General features: G+C 48.9%; 3 protein-coding genes across 5 annotated transcripts in view; 1 reads left to right on the forward strand and 2 right to left on the reverse strand.

Moving 5' to 3' along the window:
* OTOA (otoancorin) overlaps positions 1 to 15,173 on the reverse strand; it is a 64,819-nt gene extending 49,646 nt beyond the window's left edge. Inside the window, exon 1 of the mRNA XM_053276542.1 lies at positions 15,128 to 15,173. The gene's annotated coding sequence lies outside the window, so the exon portion shown is untranslated. The remainder of the gene's footprint in view (positions 1 to 15,127) is intronic.
* On the reverse strand, positions 1,164 to 27,140 carry METTL9 (methyltransferase like 9). 2 transcript variants are annotated; one of them, XM_053276546.1, is made up of 5 exons: positions 26,532 to 27,140; positions 19,328 to 19,518; positions 17,224 to 17,433; positions 15,128 to 15,312; positions 1,164 to 1,890 (listed from the first exon to the last, which is right to left on the reverse strand). In XM_053276546.1, exons 1-5 carry the CDS (start codon positions 26,703 to 26,705, stop codon positions 1,688 to 1,690), a joined length of 963 nt encoding a protein of 320 aa, XP_053132521.1. In that variant the 5' UTR covers positions 26,706 to 27,140; the 3' UTR covers positions 1,164 to 1,687. The 2 variants fall into 2 exon arrangements, with proteins under 2 accessions (XP_053132521.1, XP_053132520.1); XM_053276545.1 differs by having other exon boundaries at positions 1,164 to 1,893; positions 26,532 to 27,137.
* Positions 5,987 to 13,740, forward strand: IGSF6 (immunoglobulin superfamily member 6). Of its 2 annotated transcripts, none has more exons than XM_053276548.1 (6): positions 5,987 to 6,228; positions 7,968 to 8,321; positions 9,261 to 9,367; positions 10,173 to 10,226; positions 10,331 to 10,411; positions 12,536 to 13,740. In XM_053276548.1, the coding sequence occupies exons 2-6, from the start codon at positions 8,015 to 8,017 to the stop codon at positions 12,566 to 12,568; spliced, it is 582 nt and encodes a 193-aa protein (XP_053132523.1). In that variant the 5' UTR covers positions 5,987 to 6,228; positions 7,968 to 8,014; the 3' UTR covers positions 12,569 to 13,740. The 2 variants fall into 2 exon arrangements, with proteins under 2 accessions (XP_053132523.1, XP_053132522.1); XM_053276547.1 differs by lacking the exon at positions 5,987 to 6,228 and adding an exon at positions 7,177 to 7,540.
* Positions 27,141 to 27,490: the final 350 nt, after the last annotated feature.

The raw sequence follows: 27,490 nt of genomic DNA on the forward strand, positions 1-27,490 counted from the left end.
TGGTAGAAGACAGGAGGGGTTGACCATGGCCATCTCCCATTCAGTATGAGATGATGCCTTTCAGCACCTTCCATGATCACTGCTGCCTAATATAGGTACCATTGAGGATTCGAACCGGCAACCTTCTACTTGTTAGCCAAGCATTTCCCTGCTGCGCCACTTAAGGTGCATGGCTACTCATTAGCAACTACTGAATCAGATCAAAGAGATCAGCATTCACGACTCCTCACCTCTTTGCAGACAGGTGACTCTTCAAAGTGGAGTTCGGTCCAGATGGTGCACAGGGCCACCACTGCACCGAGCACATAGTTAGGGTAGCTCTCTTGGAAGCCTTGTACACCTGTTTGGACAGCACCATTTCAGACTGCAGGTGGGAGTTCGTATGATGGACTGCTCTTTCGTTAAAATACAAACCAACCACTATATACAGAGCGAGATTTCCAGGGCTCTAGACCACCACTACAGAACACTAGATTCCAGCCTTCCCCAGGACATGCTAGCTATCTAAAATGCAAGGAACTTCTTTTGGATGGAGGAACATTCAAACTTGTCGGCTTCCGCCTGCAAGTCTGAAGAGGTACATTCCAAACACAGGTGTACTAACTCAATTGTATTGGGCTCCGTGTGTGAGGCTCCTGTTGGGCCAGAGAGCTTTTCCCTCCTCTCTCATTCAACAGTTGGGTACTGCTGCTGGAGAAGACGGAGCCTCTGGCCCACTGAGACCCTCGCAGACAATTGCTTTCCCACATCCTACCTTGCTTTTTACTCACACACGACTGCAGAACAAGAACACACACAGCTCCACAACTTGCATTCTACCCTCTTGCTTGTTGTGAAAGCCAGCCTAGAATACATTTCACTGGACTAGCTTTTGTAGCAGAAGGTCACACAGGCATCTGCACAGCTTTGCAAAGCAACATCAGTTTGGGGAAGAGCCGCAGGTCAGTGACCAAACATCTGCTTTGCATGCAGAAGGCCTCGGGTTCAATCCCCGGCCGCTCCAGCAGAGAGGAGAAGGGCTCAGGGGGCAGCTATCAGAGCAGACAGAACTGGGGTAGATGAACTAATGGTCTGGCAGAGGATATATGCAGCTTCCTGGGCATACAAAATTGCCGAGGATGAAACCGGACTCAATGCACATAAATGAACGCGAGAAGCCAGAGTCATCTCAAAAAAAGTTTTATTAGCATGATTAAAAACATGTGCTGAAGACTGACAGGTAAAATAACTTCATAAACATGGATGAAATCCATTCCAACACTTGATCATCAACCCAGTATTATTGCCAGTGTGATCTTCAGATGTCCTTTAAAAACCAGCTGCGCCAGATTCAGGCGTGCGCAACATCCTGGCTATTGCTGGATCACGAGCCCTGCAATAGTTAGGTATAAAAATATCTTCAGTTCATTGTTGGGTTGCAGGCGCATTGTGAGGGGATAAGAAATCCTCAGAAGAAGAGTTCCGTGGTTTTCACTTTTTGTTTTTTAAAAAAGTCATTTTCTTTTTACATACTACAAAGAAATTAGTATTTTGACCTTTAGAATTCATACATGATGTCGATTTAGAATGGACAACCACAAAAAGAGTCCCCCCCCTCCCTTTCGGTAATCAAGAAAAAATAAAAATAAAAAAAAACCAAAATGCTTCATTCACAGGCTGCTTCTTGGGTTCAAATCGGGAGACACATTTACACAGGTCTGAGGACGAAGACAGCATCATCTAGGACGTAGTAGTCATTATACATGTCACCTTCACACAAGTACGGCAGTCTAGTGAAAGCCTCTATGGCAAAGCCAGCCTTCCTGAAAACCTCTGGCAAGCTGTTCACTTGCTCCTCCCACGTCTGTCCTTTGATTTCCAAAACTTCTGAAGGTTTATCCCACTTGCCACCTACTGAGAGAGCACACGGACATTGCAATTAAGGACATAAGAAGGACACACAAGGACAGCCCTGATGGATCAGGCCAGAAGCCCATTGAGTCCAGCATCCTATTCACACAATGGCCAGCCAGGTACGTCAGAGAACCTGCATGGGCGGGGGCGGGGGGGGGGAGAAGGAAGGGGGGAAATTGGGCCCACGAGCCAGGGCCACACATTTTGGCCATCGCTACCATCTTGGGGGACAAATGCTCATAGTGATTTTTGGCAACATCTATTATCATCATCATCATTATTCATTCAATTTCTATACCACCCTTCCAAAAATGGCTCAGGGCGGTTTACACCAAGAGATCCCTGTCCCCAAAGGTCTCACAATCTAAAAAGAAACACAAGACAGACACCAGCAACAGTCACTGGAGGTCCTGTGCTGGAGGTGGAGAGGGTCATTTACTCTCCCCCTGCTCAATAAAGAGAATCACCACATTAAAAGGTGCCTCTTTGCCAAGTTAGCAGGGGTTATCTACCCCTCCAGAGATGGAAAACAGGTGATAGCCTTGTTGCAGCTACATCATTTCTGTGTGTCACCACCCCTTCTCCATCCCTGTCCGCCACCCAACAATTAAGGTAAAATTGCAGCCATTTTTGCACGGAGGAGAGAGTCAGGGTCAGAGTTCAAGTAACAATGAATGAATGGTTGCACTCTCTCCATGGTGTAATCTTTGGAGGACATTCCTGCCAATTTTCATGTCCCTTACGCTGACAATATCGATTAAATTTCATAGCAGAGTTTGTGTTTTTAAGGCTTTTAAAAGCTGATTGCGAGTTTGGCCACTCAAGGCCTGATGAAAACCAGGACAATAAAAGCATGAGAACAGACCAAAAGTCTTGCAATGCCCCCTATTCCATCACTAGGGATGTAGGAGTTGTCCAAGATCACAGTGAGCGTTCGTTCCCCCCAGATGTTGCCAACTATCCCAGCACGCATGTGAGACATGAAGGCAGGACTTCTCCCATTGCTGGTCTTGTACATTAAGAGTAGATCAAAATGTTCCCGTCACTTTCCTGCAAGTTCCCTGCTTCCCAATGACTGACTGAGGCTGCTGGAGAGACATAATGATCTGAAAGAAGATTATTGTTCCAAAAGCCTGTATAATCAGGAGACTACAGTGGGGGGAGAGAGAGAAAAAGAGTAGGTGGATACACCACAGGAAGCAACACTTCTCTACATGAAACTCCCTTAAAAACCAGAGTCTGCCTTCAGCCTGAGCTGCTCTGACATCACAAATCTACAAACTGCCCCGTCAGCAGACAGTGCAGCTTCTGTGAGGGAAGTGAACAATCAGTTTGGCTGGGAATAGAAAGCCCACACCCAAACATGGCCAGGCGACAGGAAGAGTTGTGACTATACGGGCTGCCAGGTAAGCCTGAGAGTTTAAAGACAGGAAGAGCTGCACGTTGCCAGCAGGAAGTGGGCAGGCGAAAGAGCTCTGAAGAGTGGGAAACAACGAGCCAAGGAGGCAGCCAAGTCAGAGAGGCAGGGGAAGCACCTGAAACCTATTGGTATGAACCAGCCAACCAAATCTGCAGGCCCCTCTTCCGTTTGAAGCTGGCCTGATCCCAATGGTTGGAGGGCAAGGAGGAGAAGCCAGCAATCAAGCAGCCCTGCCCCAGTCTGACCAGGCAACAGAGGCCAACTCACATCAAGATGGGCCATATTTATGTTTGCAGAGTATGCTGGAGCTCAGGCAAACCTCCAGGGCAAAGACTTCACCACTGTAGGGCAGTCCCGAAGAATGGTTCTTTCTAAGGCACTCCAAGATGGAGTTTGTAGGAGGACACTCTTGGCTGACTAGCAGTCACGATGCAGCACGAAGGTAGAAGTGCACGCTCAGGTTTGTGAGACACAGGCAGTTAAGAGCTCTCCGAGTCGGAACAAGCCCTGGCACATTTGATTAGGAAGACATTTCCCTTCAGATCAGATTATCTGAGCTAGTGTGGTGGTCACCATGATGGACTAGAAAGGGGGAAAACAGAGTCCAAATCCCCAATGAGCCACAAACCTCACTAGGTGAGCTTGTGTCAGTCACTGCCCTGGTTCAGACAATGGTTTGAATCTAGGTTTAATGGGAGTTGCCAACATTAATGTGATTGTGTGAACTTAGGCCAAGATTACCAATGTTGATCGGTATCCTGAGACGAATCTGAGGTTCCCACCTTGGATAGGTTCACACAATCATGCTTATGATTAGAGGAGGAGAGCTGGTCTTGTGGCAGCAAGCATGACTTGCCCCTTTAGCTAAGCAGGGTCTGCCCTGGTTTGCATTTGAATGGGAGACTAAAAGTGTGAGCACCATAAGAGATTCCCCTCAGGGAATGGAGCCGCTCTGGGAAGAGCAGAAGGTTCCAAGTTCCCTCCCTGGCAGCATCTCCGACATTGCTGAGAAAGTTTGCAATCTTGGAGAAGTTGCTGCCAGTCTGTGTAGACAATACTGAGCTAGATGGACCAATGGTCTGACTCGATATAAGGCAACTTCCTATGTAATGTTGGTAAGCAACACTAAAGCTAGATTCGAACAATTGTGTGAACAAGGCCACTATCTCACAGAGTTGCTGTGGGAATAAAATAGGAGGGGAGAAGTTCAGAAAGAAAGAGAGAATGAATGAATATCAGAATCTTTTATACTGCCCTAAACTCCTTGGAGGAAGGATAAGATGGAGAGAATAAAATAGGAGGGGAGAAGGTCAGGGGTGTGTGCTCTGTTTGCTTGAACAGAATCTGGGGCTGCTTTACTCAATATTCCGATGCCCCTGTAACAAAATGATGAACTATTTTCAGAATAGTGTGTTGTGTTAATTCCTTTTTAAATTGTACTTGACAGCTTTTGTCAAAGGTGCTTCTCTGTCTTATGATGCACAAAAGGGCACCCCAGGTTATATTTAACCGCCTTGGGGTTATCTTTTTAACGAAAGGCGGTATATAAATGCAAAAATAAATAAAATAAAATAAATAAAATATTTACAGCCTGCAAATACACAGTTAGGAAGTTCCGATATTACCCAACCCTGAGAATTTTAACCAACAAGGGCTTCCTTTCCAAGCTCAGTTCCACCTCAAGTTCTGCAAACTTCTCATTGCCGAGCAGAAAAAAACCCTTCGGAGCAAATCGGCAGACAAAATGGAAACATTCATACAACAGATTCTAGCTCTGATGCTGAAATTTACCTGGTTTTCCTATTATGCTGGTAAGGAACTATACTTCTTAATCCTTTCAGATGCCCTTTTCGACTCCCCCCAGTAGGAGAGCTGATCTTGTGGCAGCAAGCATGACTTGTCTCCTTAGCTAAGCAGGGTCTGCCCTGGTTGCATATGAAAGGGAAACTAGAAGTGTGAGCACTGCAAGATATTCCTCTCAGGGGATGATGGAGCCGTTCTGGGAAGAGATGAAGGTTCCAGGTTCCCTCCCTGGCAGCATCTCCAAGAGAGGGCCGAGAGAGATTCCTGCCTGTTACCTTGGAGAAGCCGCTGTCAGTCTGTGAAGACAATACTGAGCTAGATAGACCAATGGTCTGAGACAGTATATGGCAGCTTCCTATGTTCCTATCTCCCTGCCAAAAAAAGCTTTTAAAATGGTCAAATATAAAGTGTTGATAGAAAATGATCAGGAACTGACAGATTGCGAACAACGTGGATGGGGAAGGACAGGAGAGCGTGCTCACATATTTTTTATCTGTGTGCTGTTTTGCCTTGAGATACATTGCCATAATGGGGGGGGGGGGGAGTTATCAAAATTCTACCCTATGAAACATTGGATTTTGTCCACTGTATAAGTTACACAAATTAAACAACTCTGTTTACATTGGTTCCTTCTGCATAATTTATTCTGCTTTTGCTGCCAGATAGCCAAGACCTATGCATATCACAAGCAGTTCTCTCCCCTTATTCTGGGAAATTCTGATTTTGGAAACAGACACTCTCTCTTATGAGAGTGAGGGGTGGCAGAGGGGGAAGCTGAGATTTTAAAGCAGCCCGATTCTGACCTGAGTAATGCTTTCCGTGCTTTTTCTGTGCTTGCTCAAAAATGAGAGTTGAAGAATCGTAATTTAAGGCTGCAGTCCTGCACACAGTTACCACTGAGTTAAGTTCACTAAGCTCAGTGGGACCCACTTCTCAGTAAACATGCATAGGATTGGGTCGAAAGTCACACACAGGGCCTTCAAACTATTTGCAGGAGGAACTCTGTAATTAAAAAGTTACTCCAAGCCTACATAGTGTAGTGGCATCAGAGTGTTGGACTAGAACCAGGAAGAACCAAGTTCAAATCCCAACTTGGCCATGAAACTCAGGAGGTGATTCTGGGCCCAGTCACTTCTCTCTCAGCCTAACCTGCCTCAGAGGATTGTTGTGAGGATAAACATGTAGACCGCTCTGGGCTCCTTGGAGGAAGGGAGAGATATAAATATCCTCTCTAATAAAACGCTTGGTGTCCGTCCGTGGACGGCCACCAAGCGTGTGTTCGTGCCTCCCTGCCCTGTTCTGCGCCTGCGCGAAGCGCAGGCCCAGAACAGGGCAAGGGAGACACAACCGCCAGCACCCGACGGACATCTTGGACGGCCACAAGCGGCCGCCCTGAAGAAGCCGGAGAAGCACCGGCGGGGGAAACTGGAAGGCAGAGGCGGCGGCGGCACCAAAACACCCGCGGGCGGCATTGCCTTACCGTGCCGCGGAGCTGCCAAGCGGCTGCAGCGGACGCAGAGAGACAGAGGCGGCAGCGGCTCCAGGACAGCCGCCGAGAGTGAAGAGGCGGCACATCAGAAAGATGGAAAACCAGGGCGAAATTGCCCTTAACCCGCCCACCCTCCCAGCTGCCCGAGTCCTCCTCTCCCAGCCCCATGGGCGAAATTGCTGCTGCGGTCGCCGACGACGACGAACACCCGCTCGCCCTCCCAACTGCCGAGTCCTCCATACCCCAGCCCGAGTCAGTCGGGCAATGAAAGTCCTTAGTTTGATAGGGAGAGAGGAGCTCGCAAACAGAGCTCCTCTCTGTGCAAAGGCTCTGCCCGAACTGGCGCTTTGGGCGCAAAGGACGCCTATTGCGTCCTTTGCGTCCAAAGCGCCAGTTCAGGAAGAGGCTTTGCAGAGAGAGGAGCTCTGTTTGCGAGCTCCTCTCTCCCTATCAAACTAAGGACTTTCATCGCCCGACTGACTCGGGCCGGGGATGAGGACACGGGGGTGAGGAGGGCGAGCGGGTGTTCGTTGGGAGGGCGGGCGGGCGGGCGGCGGGGGTGGCCGCAGCGGCATTTACATGGGCCGATTTGGCCCTTAATCATGGGGGGGGGGTCGCCATTCTGGAGAGCCCAGAGCCATTCTGTGTCGCACACAAGCACCCCCCCCAAACAACATCCCCCAGAGGGGAAAAAAACCACAGAGGGAAGGGAAAATTAGAACAGGGTGGAGGAAAACAAAGACAGAGAGAAAAAGAGAGAAAGACAGAGAGAGAGAGAGACAACAAGAAAAACAGACAGCAAAAGACAAAACAAGGAATGCGGGAGGGAGACAGAACAATAGAGAAAAGAAAAGAGATAAAGAAGGAAAAAGAGAGAAGAGAGAGATAGGAAAGAAAAGAACAAAATAAACAAAGAGGAAGGAAAAAGAAGAGAGGTAAAAGTGAAGAAAAAAGGTGGGGGGGGAAAGATAGAAAAAGAGAAAAAGGAAAACACACACACAAACCCCCAACAAACATGCCCATAATAGAAAGAAGAGAGAAAAAGATAACGTAGAGAATAAAACATATTTTTTTTAAAAAGGAAAAGGAAAGCAAGAAAAGGAAGGAAAGAAAAAAGGAAGAGAGACAGGGACACACACACAAAAAAAGGGCAAAAGATATGAAGAAAGCTTAAAGGGGGAAAAGACAGCTAGCGCCCGTTATTAAAACGGGCTTAAAAATACTAGTAAAAAATATAAAAGGAAGAAAGTATCAATATTACAATGTACAGAGTATCAGCGTTTCCTCCTCTCTTTCCTTAATACGCTTTTAGATTTTGTTCTCTGCCTCCTATATCAAGGTATGTTTCCCCATTCTCAATAGGTTCTGCCACAGGGAATTGCAAAGTTACAGTAACTCAACCGTCATTCATGGAAGATTATGTTGCAAAGAATATTTCTATTCCATGCATTTTTTCTACTGATGGATGTCCTAACTCCTCTCCTACGGTCCTATGGTTCCGATATCTTTCAAACACTCACGAAAATCTATGTACCCCTATATGCACAAAGAGCTCAAAATTCTTCACTTCCTCAGCACCGGGAAACAAGCATTCACTTCAAATCAACAAGGCCAACGTAGAGGACAGTGCAATTTACATTTGCGGGGTAGCATTTCCTGAGTCGACACCACCCACCTCCAAACAAGCAGGGGAAGGAACAGTGTTAGTGATAAGAGGTCAGTTGCCATTTCATTTTTGGAACATGTGTTTGTTGGACTCCCCTAATCCCCAGCCACAGTGGCCAATAGCCACAGATTATGGGAGTTGCAAGCCAACATCTGCAGAAGGGTCAAGGTTGTGCAGCCCTGCTCTAACCACTGCACCACCAAACAACAAAAGTGTTCAAGACGGAGCTGCATGTCCTTTCCCCTAAACATTCCTCTCTTGGACCTCTTTGTATCTGTGGATAGCACCACCTTCCAACCTGTGGACAAGGTACAAGGACTTGGTTTCCTCCCTCACTTCGATTTCCCCGATGCAGTCAAGTCAGGCAGCATTTCCTTGACCACACTCAACATCTGCCCTCTCCCCTCTCCCCCACCTGTGCTAAAACCTCTGGCTCACAGCTCCTGCCTTGACCAGAAACTCTTTCCCCTCTAGCTTTCCCTTCTCACACGTCACCTCTTTCAAAATCATACACTACTGTAAGGACATAAGACTGGCCTTGCTGCATTAGACCAAAGGTCCAAGCTTATTTGGAGGCTGCTGCTGGCAGCAATGCTTCCAGGAAGCTCAGAAGCAAAATATGAAGACCATGATCCTCCCCCATTTGTTCCCAGAACCTGCTATTCTTTAGAATCCCGTTTCTATACCTGGCGGTTCCATCTAGCTATCATGGGGCAGCATCCAGACTAGTCTGACCTGATCAAGCACAACTGAAATCAGAGAGACAAGTTGATCATGACTAACTTCCTATCAATTTCAATGAGACATCATCGTGACTAACTCCGTCTGCATGCTGCCCAGGGTCACTAGCTGTTCACGGACATGCCTATTATATATTTTGAAGAGCTAAATGCTGCAACAGGGCACCAAAGTCACCCATTTAAATTGTAACAATATAAAATAAAAAAAATAAAATTTTCTTTCTTCCTCACTTGCCATGATGAATCAAGCGACCAAGACATACAGCCAAGAAGCTCACTGGATCATGGCAGCTGTCTCATCAGTGCTGTTCTTATACCTCGTGGCCATATTGGTAACTGCCAAGTTCTTCTCCAAGGTATGTTCACGACCTATATTTCCATAAGATTCACTCTGGAATGAGTTCCCAAAAGCTTTCTTTGCATATTGTCAGGGAAGGGAAGGGACCCAAGGCCAGTTTCAGGCTTTTCAAAGACTGTGTGTTGTGTAAAAGAATGTTAACAGAAATGGCATATGATAATTGCACTCTAGAAACTTTTGCAAATTCTGACTTCTGCGCTGGACCCCACTAGAAATGACAGCAAACCGTTTTATTTTTTTAAAACCCGAAATTACTGAATCGTGTATAAAGCAGGGGAGGCCGGCTCTGATTTTCAGAGCAAGCACAGACATGCACGCACACCAAACCCTCCTCCTGCCCATGAGTTCAGCTCCCCTTCTCCAAGCAGCCAAGCTCTGCAGTAACTACTGCTGCCTCCTGGCAGTGAGAAACACAACAGTACAGCCGCCCTGCTGGATCAGGCCCAAGAAGGCCCATCTCGTCCAGCCTCCTGTTTCCCACAGTGGCCCACCAGCTGCCTCTGGGACGCCCCCACAAGCAAGGGATGAAGGCGGGCCCTCTCTCATACTGTTGCTCCCCTGCAACTGGTACTATTCGGAGGCTTCTTGCCCCTTTAGCCTGGAGCTGACCTATCGCCATCCAGACTAGTAACTGCCAGAGACGTGTCCTCGACAAATTTGTCTTTAAGAGCCTTTAAGAGCCATCCAAGCTGACTTGAGCAATCACAACTCCAGTTTTCTAAGACAGTCACTTATTGCTATGCTAGATCATTAGAGACGATAAGTCATGTCTGTTAACAGCCTCAATCGACTTTGCTTTACAGCCAAAATGCAACCACACAGAGACAAGCGACCTAAAAGGAACGCCCAACCCTTGCGTAAGCGCCTGTTTTCTTTCAAAATATGCAGTCAGCCAGTCCCTGTAGCCTACTGAGCCACTGATTTTTTTTAAAAGAAAACAAACCTTCTCTTACATTTCCAGAGCCAAGGAAGAGGACGAGAGATCTCCAGAGCAATTGCAGAGGAGCTTCGTAAAAAGAAAGATGCTGCAAAACGCCGGCAGGTAAGTAGCCAGCAATGCCCAACGGGCTTGCGCGGGATTTAGCTGGCCAGTCCTAGCTTACTGAGAGTGGGAGGGAAAGAGAACAGACAACATTACTTGGACAAGATTCCGATGACTAAGTAGCGCAGGATGTTCACACTGGCCAGACTTGATGTGCTACCTTCAGCTGAACTGGAAGGTAAATTTAGAGGGATCCCAGAAGAGCAGAGGCTATGCCCTTGCGGCTCTGGAGAACAGGAGTCTCTTTCGTACTTCGCTCCGCTGCCTCTTCTATAGGGATTTTCGATCTTGTTATATTTCCTCATTACTGGCTGACTTTCCGGGACATACAGATGTATTCTACATCAACTATCTGCTCTCAGATCAGAAGGAGGAAGTGACAATTAAAGTTGCTAAGTTTTGTGAGGCAGCTAAGAATGCTAGACAACAGATGGTCAACCAGATTATGCAAACTGGAAACTGCTGATCAGGATACGATAATATTGGATCTCTGTATATATTACCATTATATCATATGTGTATTATTATGTATGCTTTAAATTTTGGTCTATGACTGTAAATAAACATGACTGACTGAGAACAGACGACGCTAATGGAAGACTGGGTGACAGGTTGTGCTGCTGCCAGGAATCCCTGTAACAGGGATTCCCGGATGTTGTGAACTACAACTCCCATAATCCCCAGCCAAAGGCCACTGGAGCTGGGAATGATGGGAGTTGTAGTCAACAACATTTGGGAATCCCTGTTAAAGGGAACACTGGTGGCTACTTCCATGTTATCCTGGTACAGAGAGCCGGCATCGCTTAGTACTCTGAGTGCTGGACTAGGAGCAGGAAGACCTGAGTTCGAATCCCCCATTTAACCATGAAACGCGCTGGGTGACTCTGGGCCAGTCATGTGTCTTGCAGCCTAACCTACCTCACAGGGTTGTTGTGAGGTTAAAAAAACCTATGTACACCACTCTGAGCTCCTTGGAGGAAAAGCAGGATATAAAGGTAAAAATCAATAAATACATTTAGCCATGTAGAGCAACTGAACAATGGGATATTTTTTACCATGACTCTTTCCCTGTTATGGGAGGAGAGCTGGTCTTGTGGTACTGTGCATGGATTATCCCCTTTGCATTTGGATGGGTGACTCCATGAGCACTGGTGGAAGCTCTTCCCCCAAGGAGAGGGGGCCCAAGCTCAGTGGCAGGGCACCTGCTTGGCACACAGAAGGTCCCAGGTTCAGTCCCTGGCCGCCTCTCCAGGGAGGGCTGGGAACCGAGACTCCTGCCCGGAACCTGGGAGGGCTGCTTCTAGTCCGTGGGGCCACTACGGAGCGAGACGGGCCAGGCGCCCCGGATCAAGCAGCTTCCGAGTCTGCGCCTTCCTTGCTCACTTTCACCACTGCAAAGGGGCCAGGTAGCCATTGTGAAAGCTGAGACGACTTCCTGCACTCGGCAACTGACACGAACGTGCCTTTATATCTAGGAAGTGAGAATGTGAAATAAGCTCCAGATATTACACTTAGAAAATAAAAACCCCACCCAACCAAATCATGCAAACATACATATTCCAGAGAGGAGAACATTTCAAGGAAAGCTGAGCGGAGCTTGCCAATGGGCCAGGTTTTTGCAGACGGATGCTAGCACCATCGGAAGAGACCAGAGGAGATTCTGGAGAACCTTCCAGGTCCTCTCGGCCTCTCCTCTCTAGGTGGCGGTGTATGCAGCAGTGGGTTGTAAGGAAACAAGAGTCCCTTAACACTGGGGGGCTGCTTCAGATTGTGTGCCCGCTTCGGACAGGGCCCCGCCTCCCACTTCTTGGCAAGGGCCACCCGCATGGATGGCATCTAGAAGAGCCTTCTGCAGTCAGTTGCCTGATAAAGGCTGCAGCCACGCTGTACGGCTACAGCAAAGTAAGCATCCCAGCCCTAGGATGGAGGCCCAGGGGGCAGGGGTTCAAAGGCTGGACTAGGACCGGCGGGATCTGGGCTCAAGCCCGGCAACTCCCAGGGAACAGTGAGAGTGAGCAACACGGCACTCCACTGCCGATCATGTGGCCCCTTTGCATTATGCTAAGGGCTTGGTCTCCTCTGCATACTGGCAGCTTGTTCAACGTGCCGTTTCTTTGCCTGCAGGGGTTCCTGGCTAAATTCAACCCAAAGAGATGAGCGACCACAGCTGACATGCAAACCCCCCGGAAATCAAAGGCAAGCCCCGGCTGGGCCCCAAGACCGACCAACGGCCCGACTCAGTGGAAGCCGGCTCCCCGTGCCTCTCGGGCTTATTCCAACACTTGGCTTGCTCTTGGCCCCCGGTCTCCTGGCTGGAACCCCTCAGCTTGGAGCCCGGTTCAAGTCAAGGACGGAGGCTTGGACTCTGAGGATGGGGCCATTGCTCAGGGGTAGGGCAGATGCCTTGCGGGCAGAAGGTCCCCGGCTCACTCCCTGGCAGGGTCTCCAGGTACGGCTGGGAGAAACTCCTGGCTGAACCCCTAGACAGACGCTGCCGGTCTGTGCAGGCAAGACTGAGCTCGATGGACCAAGGGCAGCTTCCTCTGCTCCCACTTGGCGGCTGCCTACAACTCAAGCTCCAGCAGGTGTCTCTTTCCATTGCAACCAGAAGCCCTGTAGGCCATGGAGGGCCGTTAGCTAACCAAGACAGGTTGAACCAGAAGAGCAAGCTTCTTAAGAAACATTCTCAGGGAAAAGTCGCCCAGAGAGACGCTATGGACACAATACAGTCTCGGAAAAGAGCAGAAGGGCAGGCAGAAGATTTCTCGTTGCTGTTAGGCCAAAGCAGTCTCCTTGAAGGGCAGCCCTTCCCTGACTTCAAGCTCTGATCCCCTGCCCCCACCCCGAGTTCTGAACCAGGAGGAAGTCAGACAAACCCACCAGGATCGGTGCTAGTTCCTCATCACTTGCGGCACAAGGAAGTTGCATTGACTGTTCTTCTGTGTGGTTACACACGGCAGGGTGTGTGTGTGTGGACTCCAAGGAGTGGGAAGTTGGGGGAAGAGAAGACGACGACATTGTGGAAATAAACTCCAGCAGAGAAACCGAAGCACAGACAAGTGGCCCTGGCTCTTCACGGGGGTTCAATTCCCGTCAGTTTCGGCAGATAATGAAACTGTGAGTCTTTGGGATTTGAGGGGGGTTAAGCTCCTTGTGCTCAAAAAAAAAAAAAAAAAAGACACACTAAAAAAAGCAGGGAGAGGGCAGAAATAAGGGTAGAAGAGCAGAGTACCTTGTTCTCCAGGTATACCCCCCCAAACCCCTTATCTTCAGTTTAAAGCCATTTTTGGCCTCCCAGCTGTTGTTGGCCTACAACTCCGCTCAGAGGGATGTGCATGGAACCAGTTTGGCGCTCCCTTTCTGGAGCGCCAAACTGGTTCGGTCTGCCGGCATCCGAACCAGTTTGAAGGGTGTGGGGGGGTAGCTTTAAGAGACAGGGAAGGGGCTGCCTCCCTGTCAGTCCCTGCCCCGCCGCTCTCCCCCCGCCAGCGCCCTCCAAAAACGCACTGGGCGGCAGCAGCGTTCCCACTCGCAGCCCCGGTCAGCATCGCCTTCCTCATGGCCCGTGCGCAGGTCCCTGCCGTGATCGGGGCTGCAAGCAGGAATGCTGCAGCCCAGCACCCCCCCCTTGTTTGGAGGGCACCGGCGGGGGGAAGCGTCAGGGCAGGGACGGACAGGGAGGCAGCCCCTTCCCTGTCCCTTCAAGGGACCCTCCCCGCCTTCCCGGGAGTGCACGGACCGGCTCCGTGCACATCCCTGACGGCTGGCCACTGAGGCTGGGGTTGATGGCCATCACAGGCCAACAAGAGCCAAGGGAGGGCCAGAACTGGGCAGCCCTGCTCTGTGGGCGCTCGCCAGTGCTATCCAAGCAGGACAAAAGGCAGACCCTTTGTGGACTCGGAATTTTTTGAAGTTTACGGAGAGTAAAAAAGAAAAATCCCATTTTTGCATCTATGTGGTTCAAAATACTGTATAAATTAAAGACTGTCTCACAGATTCCTTTAAAAAAAAATCGTCATGAGCAACGTTTGATAAATGGGAGCATTGCTTTCAACAAAAAAGGAGAGAGAGAGACAGACAGGCATGCACATACTGGGCAGCATCCAGACTAAGTTAGTCATGACTATACAGCACAGAGATCAGTGTGACAAATCAGTCACGATTAACTGAAGCGCGTTAATTTCAACGGGAGTTCACCATGGCTGATGTAGTTTAGATGCTGCCCAACATATGTGAAAAAAAAGCTGAAAGAGCAGGAAGGTCGGATATTGCTTGCAGAATGCCAGAGTCACCACACACGGGGAAGTAAGGGAGGAGAGTTGGACTTGTGGCAGCAAGCATTAACTGTCCCCTTTGCTAAGCAGGGTCTGCCCTGGTTTGCATTTGGATGGGAGACTACATGTGATAAGATATTCCCCTGAGGGGATAATGGGACTGTAGCTCAGTGGAAGAGCACCTGCATACCCAAGGGCCCAGGTCCATTTCCTGGCATCTCCAGGTATTTGCCTGGAACCAGAATGACCACAATGAAGGGGTAGCTGGGAGTTCCAGAGACTCCATGCCAATGTTGAGGAAACTTTGGCTTAGGTAATCCTCCATGGGATAACCCTAGCCAAGTCCTCTGAGGAAAGCAGGTTCACGCGGGAGGTGGTGGCCGTGTGGGAGGAAGAGAACTCACACACACCCCTTTCCAACAAGGGCCCATTAAGCACTTACCATTTTCTACATATGGATGAAAAGGCAGAACCAGCGCCAGGATGACTCTGCCCCTCGTCGGCTCCAGAACGCTTCTAATATCTTTTAATACAGTCAATGGCTGATCACAGCGATCGAGCAGATTCAAACAGCTGATGACATCGTACTGGAATCCTGTGTTCTGCCATTCATTGATGCCGAGGACTCTGGAGAGGTGGAAGAGACAGAGAGTCACAACTGGGGAGCATGTTGAGACAGAGACGATGCTGTGCTCGTCAGGGAGAATCGCTCTAAACGCGAGGACAGTAAGAATTGGAATCCTGCTTCGGAATTCCCTGCCCCCACCACAAGGAGCCAGTGCCTCAAGGGGGCAACGGCCCCAAAGTAGGAGGGTGGCGGCGGCGGGAGGGGGCCTCTTTAAAAGTCTCCCAGAACTGGTACGGGGAGAGCTGGGCGGTTGTGGTGCTGCTGGGAAACACACGGGGGGCAGGCGTGTGGGCAATGCCAAAGGGCAAGCTGGGAACTTGCCCCAGGCAGCAGCTGGGAGACCCAGTGATAGGAAGATAGGAAGCTGCCATATATGGAGTCAGACCCTTCGTCCATGTTGCTCAGTCTTGTCTGCACAGACTGGCAGCGGCTTCTCCAAGGTCGCAGGCAGGAATCTCTCTCAGCCCTATCCGGGAGATGCTGCCAGGGAGGGAACCTGGAACCTCAGGGGAATATCTTCCAGTGCTTGCACATCACGTTTCCCATTCATATGCAGCCAGGGTAGACCCTGCTCAGCTAAGGGGACAAGTCATGCTTGCGACCACAAGACCAGCTCTCTTCCTTGATGCCTAGAGAATGTCATTCCTCTCGAGCACCTTCCAGTCGGAGGAATTCTGACTTTTACCGATGCACACAGTCCTAATGAGAATACCTCCCAATGCTACTTAACACCTGAGAGATTATCAAAGTTGCACGAGGGAAACAGTGTGGTGCAGAGAGAGGAGCCTGAACTTATGGTTGCTGGTGGCGGCGTCCCGAGGGACAGAGCTTTGGGACTCAGAGTCTTCCTGTGACTGAGAAGAGCTCGAAAGCCGATGGACCAGTGGAGTCAAAGCAATTAATGCAAAATACTGGGCGATGGCAGCAAGGAGAGAGTGGCTGCTCAAGTCATGGACACAACAGGACCCCGATGAGCAAGATGGACATGGCACAAACATTTAATACAGAACGGGAGACAGGAAGCTGCCTCACACAGAGCCACACCATTGGCCCGCATGGCCTGGTATTGTCCACACTGACTGGCAGGGATCTCTCCCAGCCTTACTTGGAAAGAAGAGCTGGTCTTGTGGTCGCAGGCACGACTTGTCCAGGCTCAGCCCTGGTTGCATATGAATGGGAGACTTGATGTGTGAGCACTGGAAGAGATTCCCTTTGGAGATGGGGCCGCTCTTGGACTTAGCGAAGTCCCCTCCCTGGCAGAAGCATCTCCAAGAGAGGGCTGAGAGAGACTCCTGCCTGCAACCTCGGATAAGCTGCTGCCAGTCTGGGTAGAGACAATACTGAGCTAGATGGACCAAATAGTCTGACTCAGTATATGGCAGCTTCCTGTGTTCCTATGCAGCCAGGGACTGGACCCGGGACGGTCAGCATGCAAGTCCCATGGTGGGCTAGTGTCAGAACATCCTCCAATGAATGACAGAGAATGCCCACTGAAATGCACTGCCCCTTCGAAATGGCCATGGGCTGCATGGAACTTCCAAAGAACCGATGCCATTCGGAAGTCCCATGCATTCCAAAAGCCATTTGGAAGGAACCTTTGCATTTCAGTGGGCTTTCCACTCATTTTAGTACATTCCCTAGAATCTAAACGATCAAATGCATGGTCTCAGCCTAGTAGACTAGGAACAAAGGAAGCTACTTCATACAGAACCAAACCACTGATCCAACTGGTTCAGGATTGTCTACACTGACTGGCAGTGGACACAGCACAAGGAGTACTTTGATATTCCCCCTACGTGTTCAATCTTCCCTCGAAATAAGTGCTAGAATCCTTGCCTGTTTGCTTTGTTAAGCTATGGCAAAAAACACGAAAGCCCCAACATCAGCGTAGCGCAGACTGAGCACAATACCTGTATTTCTTCTTCTGAAGCTGCCATATCATGGTTTCAGACAACTCAGTAGCATAAATTTCTTCAAAGTGAGGGCTCATGACTTTCGTAACTTCTCCATCTCCGGCCCCTAAATCGAGAAGCCGGCGGGATTTCCAGTCTGGATTTATTTTGAGCAGTCTCTGAAATTGTTCTGGTGAAAACACAAACATTGAACCTCTTCCCAGCAACCTGAAATTTTAAAGTGGTATATAGTTATTTGGACAGGAGCAACATAGAGGAAGCAGGAACAAACATAATGGTGGGGATGGTTTAATCAGAGTCTGGAATGTATGAAGCTGCTTTATACAATACAGGAAGTTGCTGGCTACTGAGTCAGACCATTGGTCTCTCTAACTCAGTACTGTCTACTCTGACTGGCAGCAACTCCCCAGGTTTTCAAGCAGGACTTTTTCTCAGCCCTAACTGGAGATGCCAGGGATTGAACCTGGGAAAAGTGAGCTATGACCCTGTCCAGCCTGCATAGACTGGCAAGGGCCTTCTGCAACCTCAGATACCGGTTGTCTGAGATCCTTTCAAAACAAGAAGCTGGGGATTGAACCTTGGGGTTTCTACACGTAAAACATGCGCTGTACTACTGAGTTACAGCCTCTCCTGAAGGAACACAGGATCACGAACCTACTACCTGAGCAAAGAGACACTTTTTCAACATTTAGTAGGAGGAGAGCAACTGTCCCAGCACAGCCCTTACTTCCAATTGCCGTCGAGGTGCTAACTTTATATTCAACCACGTTCAGGAGCAGGAGAAAAGCCTTTCCCGCAAAGTGTCAAAAATGGAGAGGGGAGAAACAACATGGAAGGTGTCAAAGAATGAAACCCTTGAAATGGGAATGGAAATGCCAGCTTGAAAGAGCTGAAGGTGGCATGGTTAGAGCGGGGGAGAGGAAATTAATATTTGAAAAACTGTAGAATCTGGCGATTTAGCAGCAGAAGCTTCCTCACACGGCAGGAAAGAGCACGGAATAGGAAATGAGCCATTCATTAGGGAATCAGCGGCAGGTGACAGTCGGGGACTCTCTGCCTCCCGCCAACGGCTGCTCTGCTGGCCGTCCTGTCTTTGAAGTCTACATTGTAAGATTACAGTCGTCGGGACGGAGGTTCAGGTGGGTGAAAGAATCAGCAAGAAATGGAGGGGAGAAGGAAGGAATTGCTTAGCAAGAGGCACAAGAGGGGTGTTAATCCGGTTGACCACAGGTGTGAAACCAAATTGAAATGAAAAATAGCTATTGACACCAGAGCATCCCAGCTGCAGCTGGGGAATCCTGATCAAGAGAGAGCAGACAAGAAGACCACAGCAAAAAGAACAACGTGCGATGAAAAGTCAGAAAGCATCTCTGTACACGGGCAGAATGTTCCAGAGGATGCTACCCGTTCCGTTTTGGTAATGGGTGCGACAGGGAAAGGCTAACTATTGAACGCCACTCCGCTTAACAGCTCACCGCCTTCCCCAGCAGTAGGCTGAAGTGTCCATCGTATAATTGGCTCAGGACGATTATTCCTAAAGCAGTGAGGGGAGGCGTTCAAAGCGTCAAAAAGCCTTTTGAGCAGAGGGAAAATGGCCAGGAAGGCACAAGGGGAGAAGTGCGACGATGGACCGCACAACTCCACGGGAAGCGTCCATCTGAGAAAGGAGACTCTGCCTCACAAGAGTCTCTCTCTCTCTCTCTCTCTCCTTGGCGAGACAGTAGCTCAGGTGAAATTATACAGCAAGGCAGCAGATGGGAGGTGGGAGGAAAGCAGAAGTGTACCTATAACGAGAGGAGGGGATGTAGAGCTGGGCACACATTTATTTGATTGTGCAAGCGGGAGAAACACCTAGCTCGATTCATTTTATACGTCTCTATTATGCCCCATCCTCCCCCCCCCATTTCCCACCTCCTCCCTGAACTAGTCCAAATGTTGCAGTCTTTCCTCATGGTGGGGGTCGCTCCAACCCCCTGGTCATTTTGGGCGCCCTTTTCTACACCTTTCCTCGTTCTACGATAAGGAACTGAATCTTTTACAAAACGAGAAATGTCGTGATCGTGACTGAGGCTCAGGTGCCAAGGATGCCGTTCCCACGTACCCGTTGATAGACGTCCTAGACATGAACAGGCTGAAAACGGAGGACACGAAGGAGTGATAAAGCTGAATGAACAGCCAGCCCGATTTCTCAATGCTGTTGTTCAAGAAGATCTGTGTTCCTTGGTCAAGGTAACTCTGGACAAAGACAGGCTGAAGAGACTCGCACAGCTGCTCTGTATTGCACACGTACCACTGTGGAGCGGGGCGGGATAAAAAAAGAGTATTAGAAATATTACAGACATTTCCAGTAATGCCGCACAAGGAAAAGCCAAATAAGGGCAGCCCTTAATAATCTAATCCAGGAGCTCCCAGCCTTTGTTATACAAGTGCACCCCTTCTGTCACGAACCTTCAGTTCAGGTACTGTGTATGTGTCTGTGTACACACACACACACACACACACTTGAGAACACAAATTTAAGCCTTACAGTTAGGGGGACCAGCTACTCCAGTCACTGGCTCACATCCACATTAAGTTGCTCATAAGCAGTCTTTACTGAAATCAACGGGACACGTTTACTTCTCCCATTAATTTCAGTGGGAGTGCTCAGTGCTAATTTTCTGAAGCTCGTCAGTCAGCCTGATGGGAGGAGCACAAGCGTTCCCTCTAGCAGGGACTCCCAGCTGCTGTTGACTACAACTCCCAGCATCCCCAAGGAAAAGCCATTGCAGCCGGGGATTGTGGGAGCCGTAGTATTGTTGTACGAGCTTCAGCACATAGTCAGCCGATCAGGAGCAGAGAAGGAGGGTCTTCACCCTCCTCCTTTCCGCAGTGGACACTATTTCTTTGGTATATCTGAATTCTGCCCCAAACTTGCATCTCTGCAGTTTACAACACACAATAAAAACAACAGTTAGAACATCAAAACAGTTTAAAACACATTTATGTTAAAATCCAGTTAAAAGTGTATGTGAACAGATGTGTTTTAAGCATTTTCTTAAAAACTGTCAGAGAGGGAAGGCTCTTACTTCAGCAGGGAGCACATTCCAAACCTTGGGACAGCAATAGAGAAGGCCTGACCCCAAGCGGCCACCAGACGAGCCAGTGGAAACTGCAGGCAGACCTCTCCAAAATATCTCAATAAGCAGCGGGGTTCGTAATGGAGAAGATGTTCTCTTAAATGCCCAGGGCCTAAGCTGTTTAGGGCTTTATAGGTTATAACCAGCACCTTGTATTTTGCCCAGAAACATATTGGTAGCCAGTGTAGTTCTTATAATATAGGTGTGATATGATCTCTTCTAGAAGACCCAGAGACCAACCTGGCTGCTGCATTTTGCACCAACTGCAGTTTCCAGACTATGTACAAAGACAGATTGCATTGTATGTTCTCTACAGAATGTTCTCTACAGAGAGCATTGCAGTAGTCAAGTCTAGTGACTGCAGCATAAATACAACTGTATTAAGGTTGCTTATCTCCAGCAATGGACGCAGCTGGCGTATCAGCCGAAGCAGATAGAAAGCAAGCCCAGCCCCTGCCTCAACCTGAGACACCAGAGAGAGGTTTGAATCCAGAAGTACTCTCAGACTGTGCATCTATTCCTTCTGGGAGAGTGTAACCCCTTCCAGAACAGGTAGATCAAAATGGTCTCTTGTATTCCGAGCCCACACAATAAGCACCTCCATCTTATCTGGATTCAATCCCAGTTGGTTATCCTTCATCCAGCCCACTCCAGGCAAGCAGTTAGGGAGGTCATGCCTTTTCCTGATTAAGTTGACATGAAGAAATAGATTTGGATGTCATCTGCATACTGATAACACCCTGCACCAAAGCTCCTGATAACCTATCCCTGCAGTTTCATGTAGATATTTAAAACCACTGGAAACAGTATGGAGGCCTGTAGGACTCCATATGAAATATCTCATTTGAAGAGCAGCAGTCTCCAAGCAACACCATCTGGAATCAGCCCAAGAGGTAGGAACAGAACCACTACAAGGCTGAAGACACGTTGGCTTCAAGCGAGGGATCCTGGGATGGGGAACAAATAGCGTGGCTGCAGCATGGGGATGCAGGAGGTTCTGTGTACCCCCCCTGGGAGACCCTTAAGAACCCCCTAGGGTTCAACAAGTATCCGTTGTTGGGAACCTTAATTTAAGCAATATTTTAAAAATCTTCTCTGCAACTTCAAACTTTGACATTCAAAAAATGCCTCCAATTCTCAAGTACAGTATCAGTCTATTTGTGACAGAGTAATCTTTCCTGGGACTTTGTCAAAATGGTGGCGGGCGAGGGGGGGAAGGGAGGAAAAGAAGGTAGTTTTATTTATTTAAAATGTGCAGCAGCCAGACTAATCCCATTGAAATTGGTGGGACTTAGGTTAGTTGTGACTAGCTTGTTTCCTTGATGCTTACTCATGACTAACTAGTTTGGATGCTTCCCAGTAGTTTCCTTTCTACCATATGCGCTGACTGTGGGCCAATAACTGAGACATTTAAGAGAAAAACATTAAAATAATAGATGAAATATTTAAAGACACACACAGTCGAGCAGCATCAACAAGAGAGCAACAGTGAAACTGGTAGAAATTCATATCGGAAACTGCTGTATACCGAGTCAGATCCCTGTTCCATCTAGCTCAGGACTGTCTACACTGACTGGCAGCAGCTCTCCAAGGTTCCAGGCAGCACTCTCCTTTCGAAGCCCTTCCAGGAGATGCTGCCATGGATTGAACATGGGGCCTTCTGCATGCAAAACAGATGCTCTGCCTCTGAGCTACAACCCCATACCATCATTCAAAAACCTGGGGAAATAAAAGTCTGTACCTGGTGCTGAAGCACTCTGGGGAGATCATAGGAACCTGCATTATACTGAGTCAGACCCTTTCTCCATCTAGCTCAGTATAGTCTTCACAGACTGGCAGCAGCTTCTCCAAGGTGGCAGGTAGGAATCTCTCTCAGCCCTATCTTGGAGTCGGTGCCAGGGAGGGAACATGGAACCTTCTGCTCTTCCCAGAGCAGCTCCATCTCCTCCTGAGGGGGAATCTCTTCCAGTGCTGACACTTCTAGTCTCCCATTCATATGCAACCAGGGCAGACCCTGCTTAGCTAAGGGGACAAGTCATGCTTGCTCCCACCAGACCAGCTCTCCTCTTAGGTCATGCTAGAGACTGGATATTCTGCTGTCCCCTGCTAACTGGGCAAAGAGGCACCTTTTACCATGGTGATTCTCTTTATTTAGCAGGGGGAGAGTAATTGGCCCTATCCACCCCCAGCACAGGACTTCCAGTGACTGTTGCTGGTGTGTGTCTTATGTTTCTTTTTAGAATGTGACCCCTTTGGGGACAGGGAGCCGTCTTATTTGTTTGTTATTTCTCTTTGTAAACCACCCTGAGCCATTTTTGGAAGGGCGGTATAGAAATTGAATTAATAATAATAATAATAATAATAATAATAATTATTATTATTATTATTATTATTATTATTAAATGAAAATGTACTGGACTATTGGATTAGTTTGGGGCTTTCCCACTTTTTGGTTTTTGCAAGTGCCACTTTTGGGGACGCCACTGCCTGCAGAGAGGACTGCTACATGCAGGACACTGCGCTGCAATCATCCCTGCCCTGAGGAAGAGGCTTGGCCAGTTGTTGCTCCTTCCTGTTCTCACTACTTTGTGCCTCCTTGAAAAGGCAGGGCCAGGCACAGCAAGGACAGTGCTTCACAGGCATGCAAAATAATCAACAGGGACAGGTACACACACACACACACACACACACACACACACACACACACACACCCGTGGTACTCATACCACTGACTGAAAACCCCTGGATCACTTGGAACTGCTGAGCCTACGTCTTCAGATGTTTGCTCTCTAGATATTTAAACCTGCCTGGAACGAGAAGGAACACAGGGCACCTGATAGACAAGATTTTATATTTGTTGATTTTTTGTGAAGGTGTTTGGTTCTGATCAGCTGTGAACTGGCTTGGGGGACTGAGTAACAAGAAGGTGGAATCTAAATATTTTACTTTCAATACAACAAATTTAAATGAAACCGCACCACCTCTTGGAGGATACATGGGAGATAGGACTAGCATTGTGACTGGTCTTGCGGTAGTAAGCATAAACTGTCCCCTTTGCTAAGCAGAGTGTGCCCTGGTTTGCATTTGCATGAGTGTCTGCTGGAAGATATTCCTCTTATGGTTTGGGGCTGTAGCTCAGTGGTAGAGCATCTGCTTTGCATGCAGAAGGCCCCAGGTCCAATCCACAGCAGCAATCTCTGGGTAGGGCTGGGAGAGACTCCTGACTGAAGCCTTGGACAACTGCTGCTGCCAGTCAGAGCAGACAACACTGAGCTAGACTGACCAATGGCCTGACTCAGTATAAGGCAGCTTCCTAGGTTCCTGTGATTCACAGGGGAGGCAAAGAAGTTGCATAAAGTCATATGGGATCTGGGAAGACTGGACACTCCAGTCAATTAAATCTGTAGTACCATATATGAGAGTATATGTACACACCTATGTACATACCTATTTCCAAAAAAATAGGAAAGAAATATAATCCAGCAAATACAACAAATGATTCACCTTGCAATTTATTGGGAAAAGATAGTTTTTGTACTTTGCAGAAAAAAGAATATCGCTTGGAGAATATCGAAATGCGTAGGGACTTGTTCTTCTACAATACATAGCTTTGCATCACCTGTTCTTTGGCTCACCACTGTAGTGACCCAGATATGCGGGTTTTGGAAAATTCTGAACTAGAAAGTTTTCCAGAAAAAGTCCCATGCAAATTTCATCTTCATTTGCATATCATTTGAATTAGTTTTTTCCTCCAAAAAAATTACTATACAAATTTTCCTGATGCCCTAAATAGACTGTGGTCTGTTTTGGTGTGTTATTTGACCTATGTATTAAGTAAAACAAAAAACAAGAACCCACATCCACCGTATTAATTTCCACTCATTGTATCTCAAAGATTTTTCAAGCAGCCAAGTAGAAATGTTAGAAATGGAAAGTTTTCTGCAGAAAAATAAGGCATTAAAAATTTATACCACCACTTCTCTGGTAGTGACCCACCTTAAGTGGGACCTCAACCCTTATCAATTGGAAATTGATAGTTTAGAGCCACCCCTCACAGTTCCAAGAGTAAACTTGAAAATCTTAAGGAAAGGCTCAGTAGCCATAAAACCCCACCAGTAACCACTGTTGGGAGTTCCCCTTGCTTATCAATAAGCTGGAAGGATCTGGTATAATCAGAATTATTGACAACTGCCATGGTACACCACGCAACAAAACTTTGCCATTTCAAATACTGATAGGTGCTCAGTTTTCCAAAGCAATTGTTTTCTTATTTATTCACTCATTCATTGTGTTTATATATCGCCTCATATAAAATCCCTACAGTTAGCAAATTAAAACGCAACAACAATTAAAACCTTAAATCATATAACACAAGTTAAAATAACCATCATAAAACTTTAAAACATTATAAACTAAAAGCCTGATAAAATAGGTGTGTTTTCAAAGTGGCTTAAAAACAGCCACAGATGGGGAGAGTCTGATTTCATTTGTGAGTGCATTCCAGAGCCCCAGGACAACCCTAGAGAACGCCCAGTTTGGGGTCACCACCAAACAGGCCAGTGGTAACGGCAACTGGACCTTACCCAATAATCCTAATAGGCAGGGGTCAATAAATCTTGACTCAGTTCACCTGCCAGACAGAAACACTTTACTCATCAGATGGTTCCTTGAGCTATGTTGACACATTACTTATCAGGATTTTTTCTCATTCATCAAGCATTATTTTTCACTCGACACAGACTAGTAGACTAGTGGATTTCCTGAGCCCTGTTAATAGGTGAAGGAGGAGGCACTCTCTTAAATACCCTGGGCCCAAGCCGGTCAGGGTTTTATAGGATTATGCAAAAACTGACAAGGGTGAGATGCAACCATGAGCACAATAACCAGGACCATGAACTCTCCACATGAAGCAACTTTACACATTCAGAGATGTGGGTGCTGTACAAACATACATGGAGAAAACCAGGAAGGCCTCTTATGTGCCCTAGCAACTTCCTACGCTCAAATAACAAAAGCCATAAAGATGTCTCACTGATTTGGGCAAGTCCTCTTTTTGGGCACAGATCAGGCTCCCACACCAGTGCTCCCTCTAAGGTGTGCGCGTGTGCATGCGCTCACAAGGTTTTTGACATTAATTTGAGTTAAAATTATATCCAGTTCAGTTAATTTTAGATCCCGCTCAAGCTGAATCAGGAAGGCCCCACTCTGAATGCACGTGCGCACCACTGCCTTGATACTGCTGCCCAGAACAAAACTCATTCCGTACACAGATGACCATTTTTTTAGAGAGAACACTGCCCCTGGCCCATGTAAACCACCCAGAGATTTATACATCAGGCAGCATATAAATTTGAAAAACAGACAGAAGTATGGTTTATACTCTCTCTGTTCAGTGCAAATGTGGAAAAGCAGGACAGAACCTTTTCCTTAAAGAAATATTTCTCAACATTGTGGTGGAGAGCAAGAAGCAGCAGGGAGAGAAATAGTAGAAGAAGAAAAATGGTGCTGCCTTTAAACTTCCCCCATCCCATCTTAACCCAAGCACAACCTCCTCCTCTACTCCTTGTAACTTTCCACCCTCTCTAGGTCCTGCACCTCTTGAGCTCTCTGCCTGCCGCCCACACCAGTAGTAGGAGCCCTTCCCAAGCCTTCCTCCGGAGGGAGAGGTAGGCAGGGGAGCCTTCTCACCCACCACAGCAGCCCTTATTGCTGCTCTCCAGCCTTCCCAGGGAATGCCTCCTGGAGGAGGATTTCTCTCCCCCCTCCTCCTCCTCTCTGATGCACCCCAGACAGGCACCCACCCCCCACCCCTTCCTTCCTCCCTCAGCCTGAAGGGCCCACTTCCCCTGAAGCCTCCTATGGAGAGAATGATTCTCCCTTTAGGGAGCTGACGGGGAGAGAGAGAGAGAGAGAGAGAGAGAGAGAGAGTGTGTGTGTGTGTGTGTGTGTGTGTGTGTGAGAGAGAGAGAGAGAGAAGGGGGGGTTGGAGTTACATTTTGGAGCTTTATTTGGAGCCCCTCCCCCACCGCCTCCTCCTCGAGGGGGGATGGGAGAGGAGCCCCCAGCCCTGCCATCCTGGCCTGGGGTGGGTGGGGGGGAAGGGAGGGGGCCCTGGAGCCCCCTCCCTCCCCTCCCCCCCAGGCAGGGGCAGTGCTGCTGCTGCTGCTGCGCCCCCTCCCTACCTACCTGGTGGTTCTCCTTGATGCCCGGGACCGGCTGGCTGTGGCTGCCCATCATATTCATGTAGAGAGACCTGGATAAAGGGCTCCTCAGGTACCTGGCAGGCCCAGACCACATCCTCTTCCTCAGCACCCACAGCGACAAGGTGTAGCAGCCCAGCCAGGCCAGGCAGAGTCTCATGGGGCGGGGGGGGGGTGGTGGTTGGGGGGGGCGGCCAAGGCAAGAGAGGGGCGCCCGATCACCCCCTCCCGCAGCCACCGCCTCCTTTCTCCATGGCGGCAGCCGCCGGCGCGGAGCTCTCCCCGTCAGTGCCCGCACAACCTCGGCGCACACCCAGACATTACATGCATTACGTGGTGGTGGGAGACGGCGGCGGGCCAGCCCCGGAACCCGAGGCCCCCGGGCAGCGGGGCCGGGCCGGACGACAATGCCGGGGACACACACGCGCGGGAGGGAGAGGCGGCGGGCCTGCGGGGAGGGGGGCCGTGCCTCTCGCGCACCCGGCCCTGCTTCGGGCCCGCCCGCTCCACCAACCACAGCGCAGCCCGGGCGGCCCCCTCTGGGGCGCTGCTTTCAAACCTGGCAGCGGCACAATGGCCGCCGCGACGTCGCTCGCCGCTGCGCGCGCAGAAGGGGGCGGGGCGCAGGGCTCCTCCCTTTCCAGGCGGCCGGGTCCTCCGGAGAGAGAGAGGCCCAGCCAATCAGGGCTGGCTGCTGCTGCTGGCTTGGCAAGCTGGCCTGACTGAGAGGTGCTTGCAGGCTCACCCCCAGCCCACCTCCTGCCTGGAAGCCACGCCCTGCCCTGGCCCGCACTGAGGACACGGAATGCCTTTTGCTGTGGAAAGGACTTTGGTGCAAAGGTTTTTAAACCACAAAGCCAGCATATCTGCCTCCTCCTCTGCAGCCCAGAGGGGTGAAGGTGGTTATGTTTCTCTTCACAACAGCCCTGTGAGGTAGGGTAGGCA

The sequence above is a fragment of the Hemicordylus capensis genome, chromosome 13 (assembly GCF_027244095.1).
Source record: "Hemicordylus capensis ecotype Gifberg chromosome 13, rHemCap1.1.pri, whole genome shotgun sequence".
Classification (NCBI taxonomy): Eukaryota; Metazoa; Chordata; class Lepidosauria; order Squamata; family Cordylidae; genus Hemicordylus; species Hemicordylus capensis.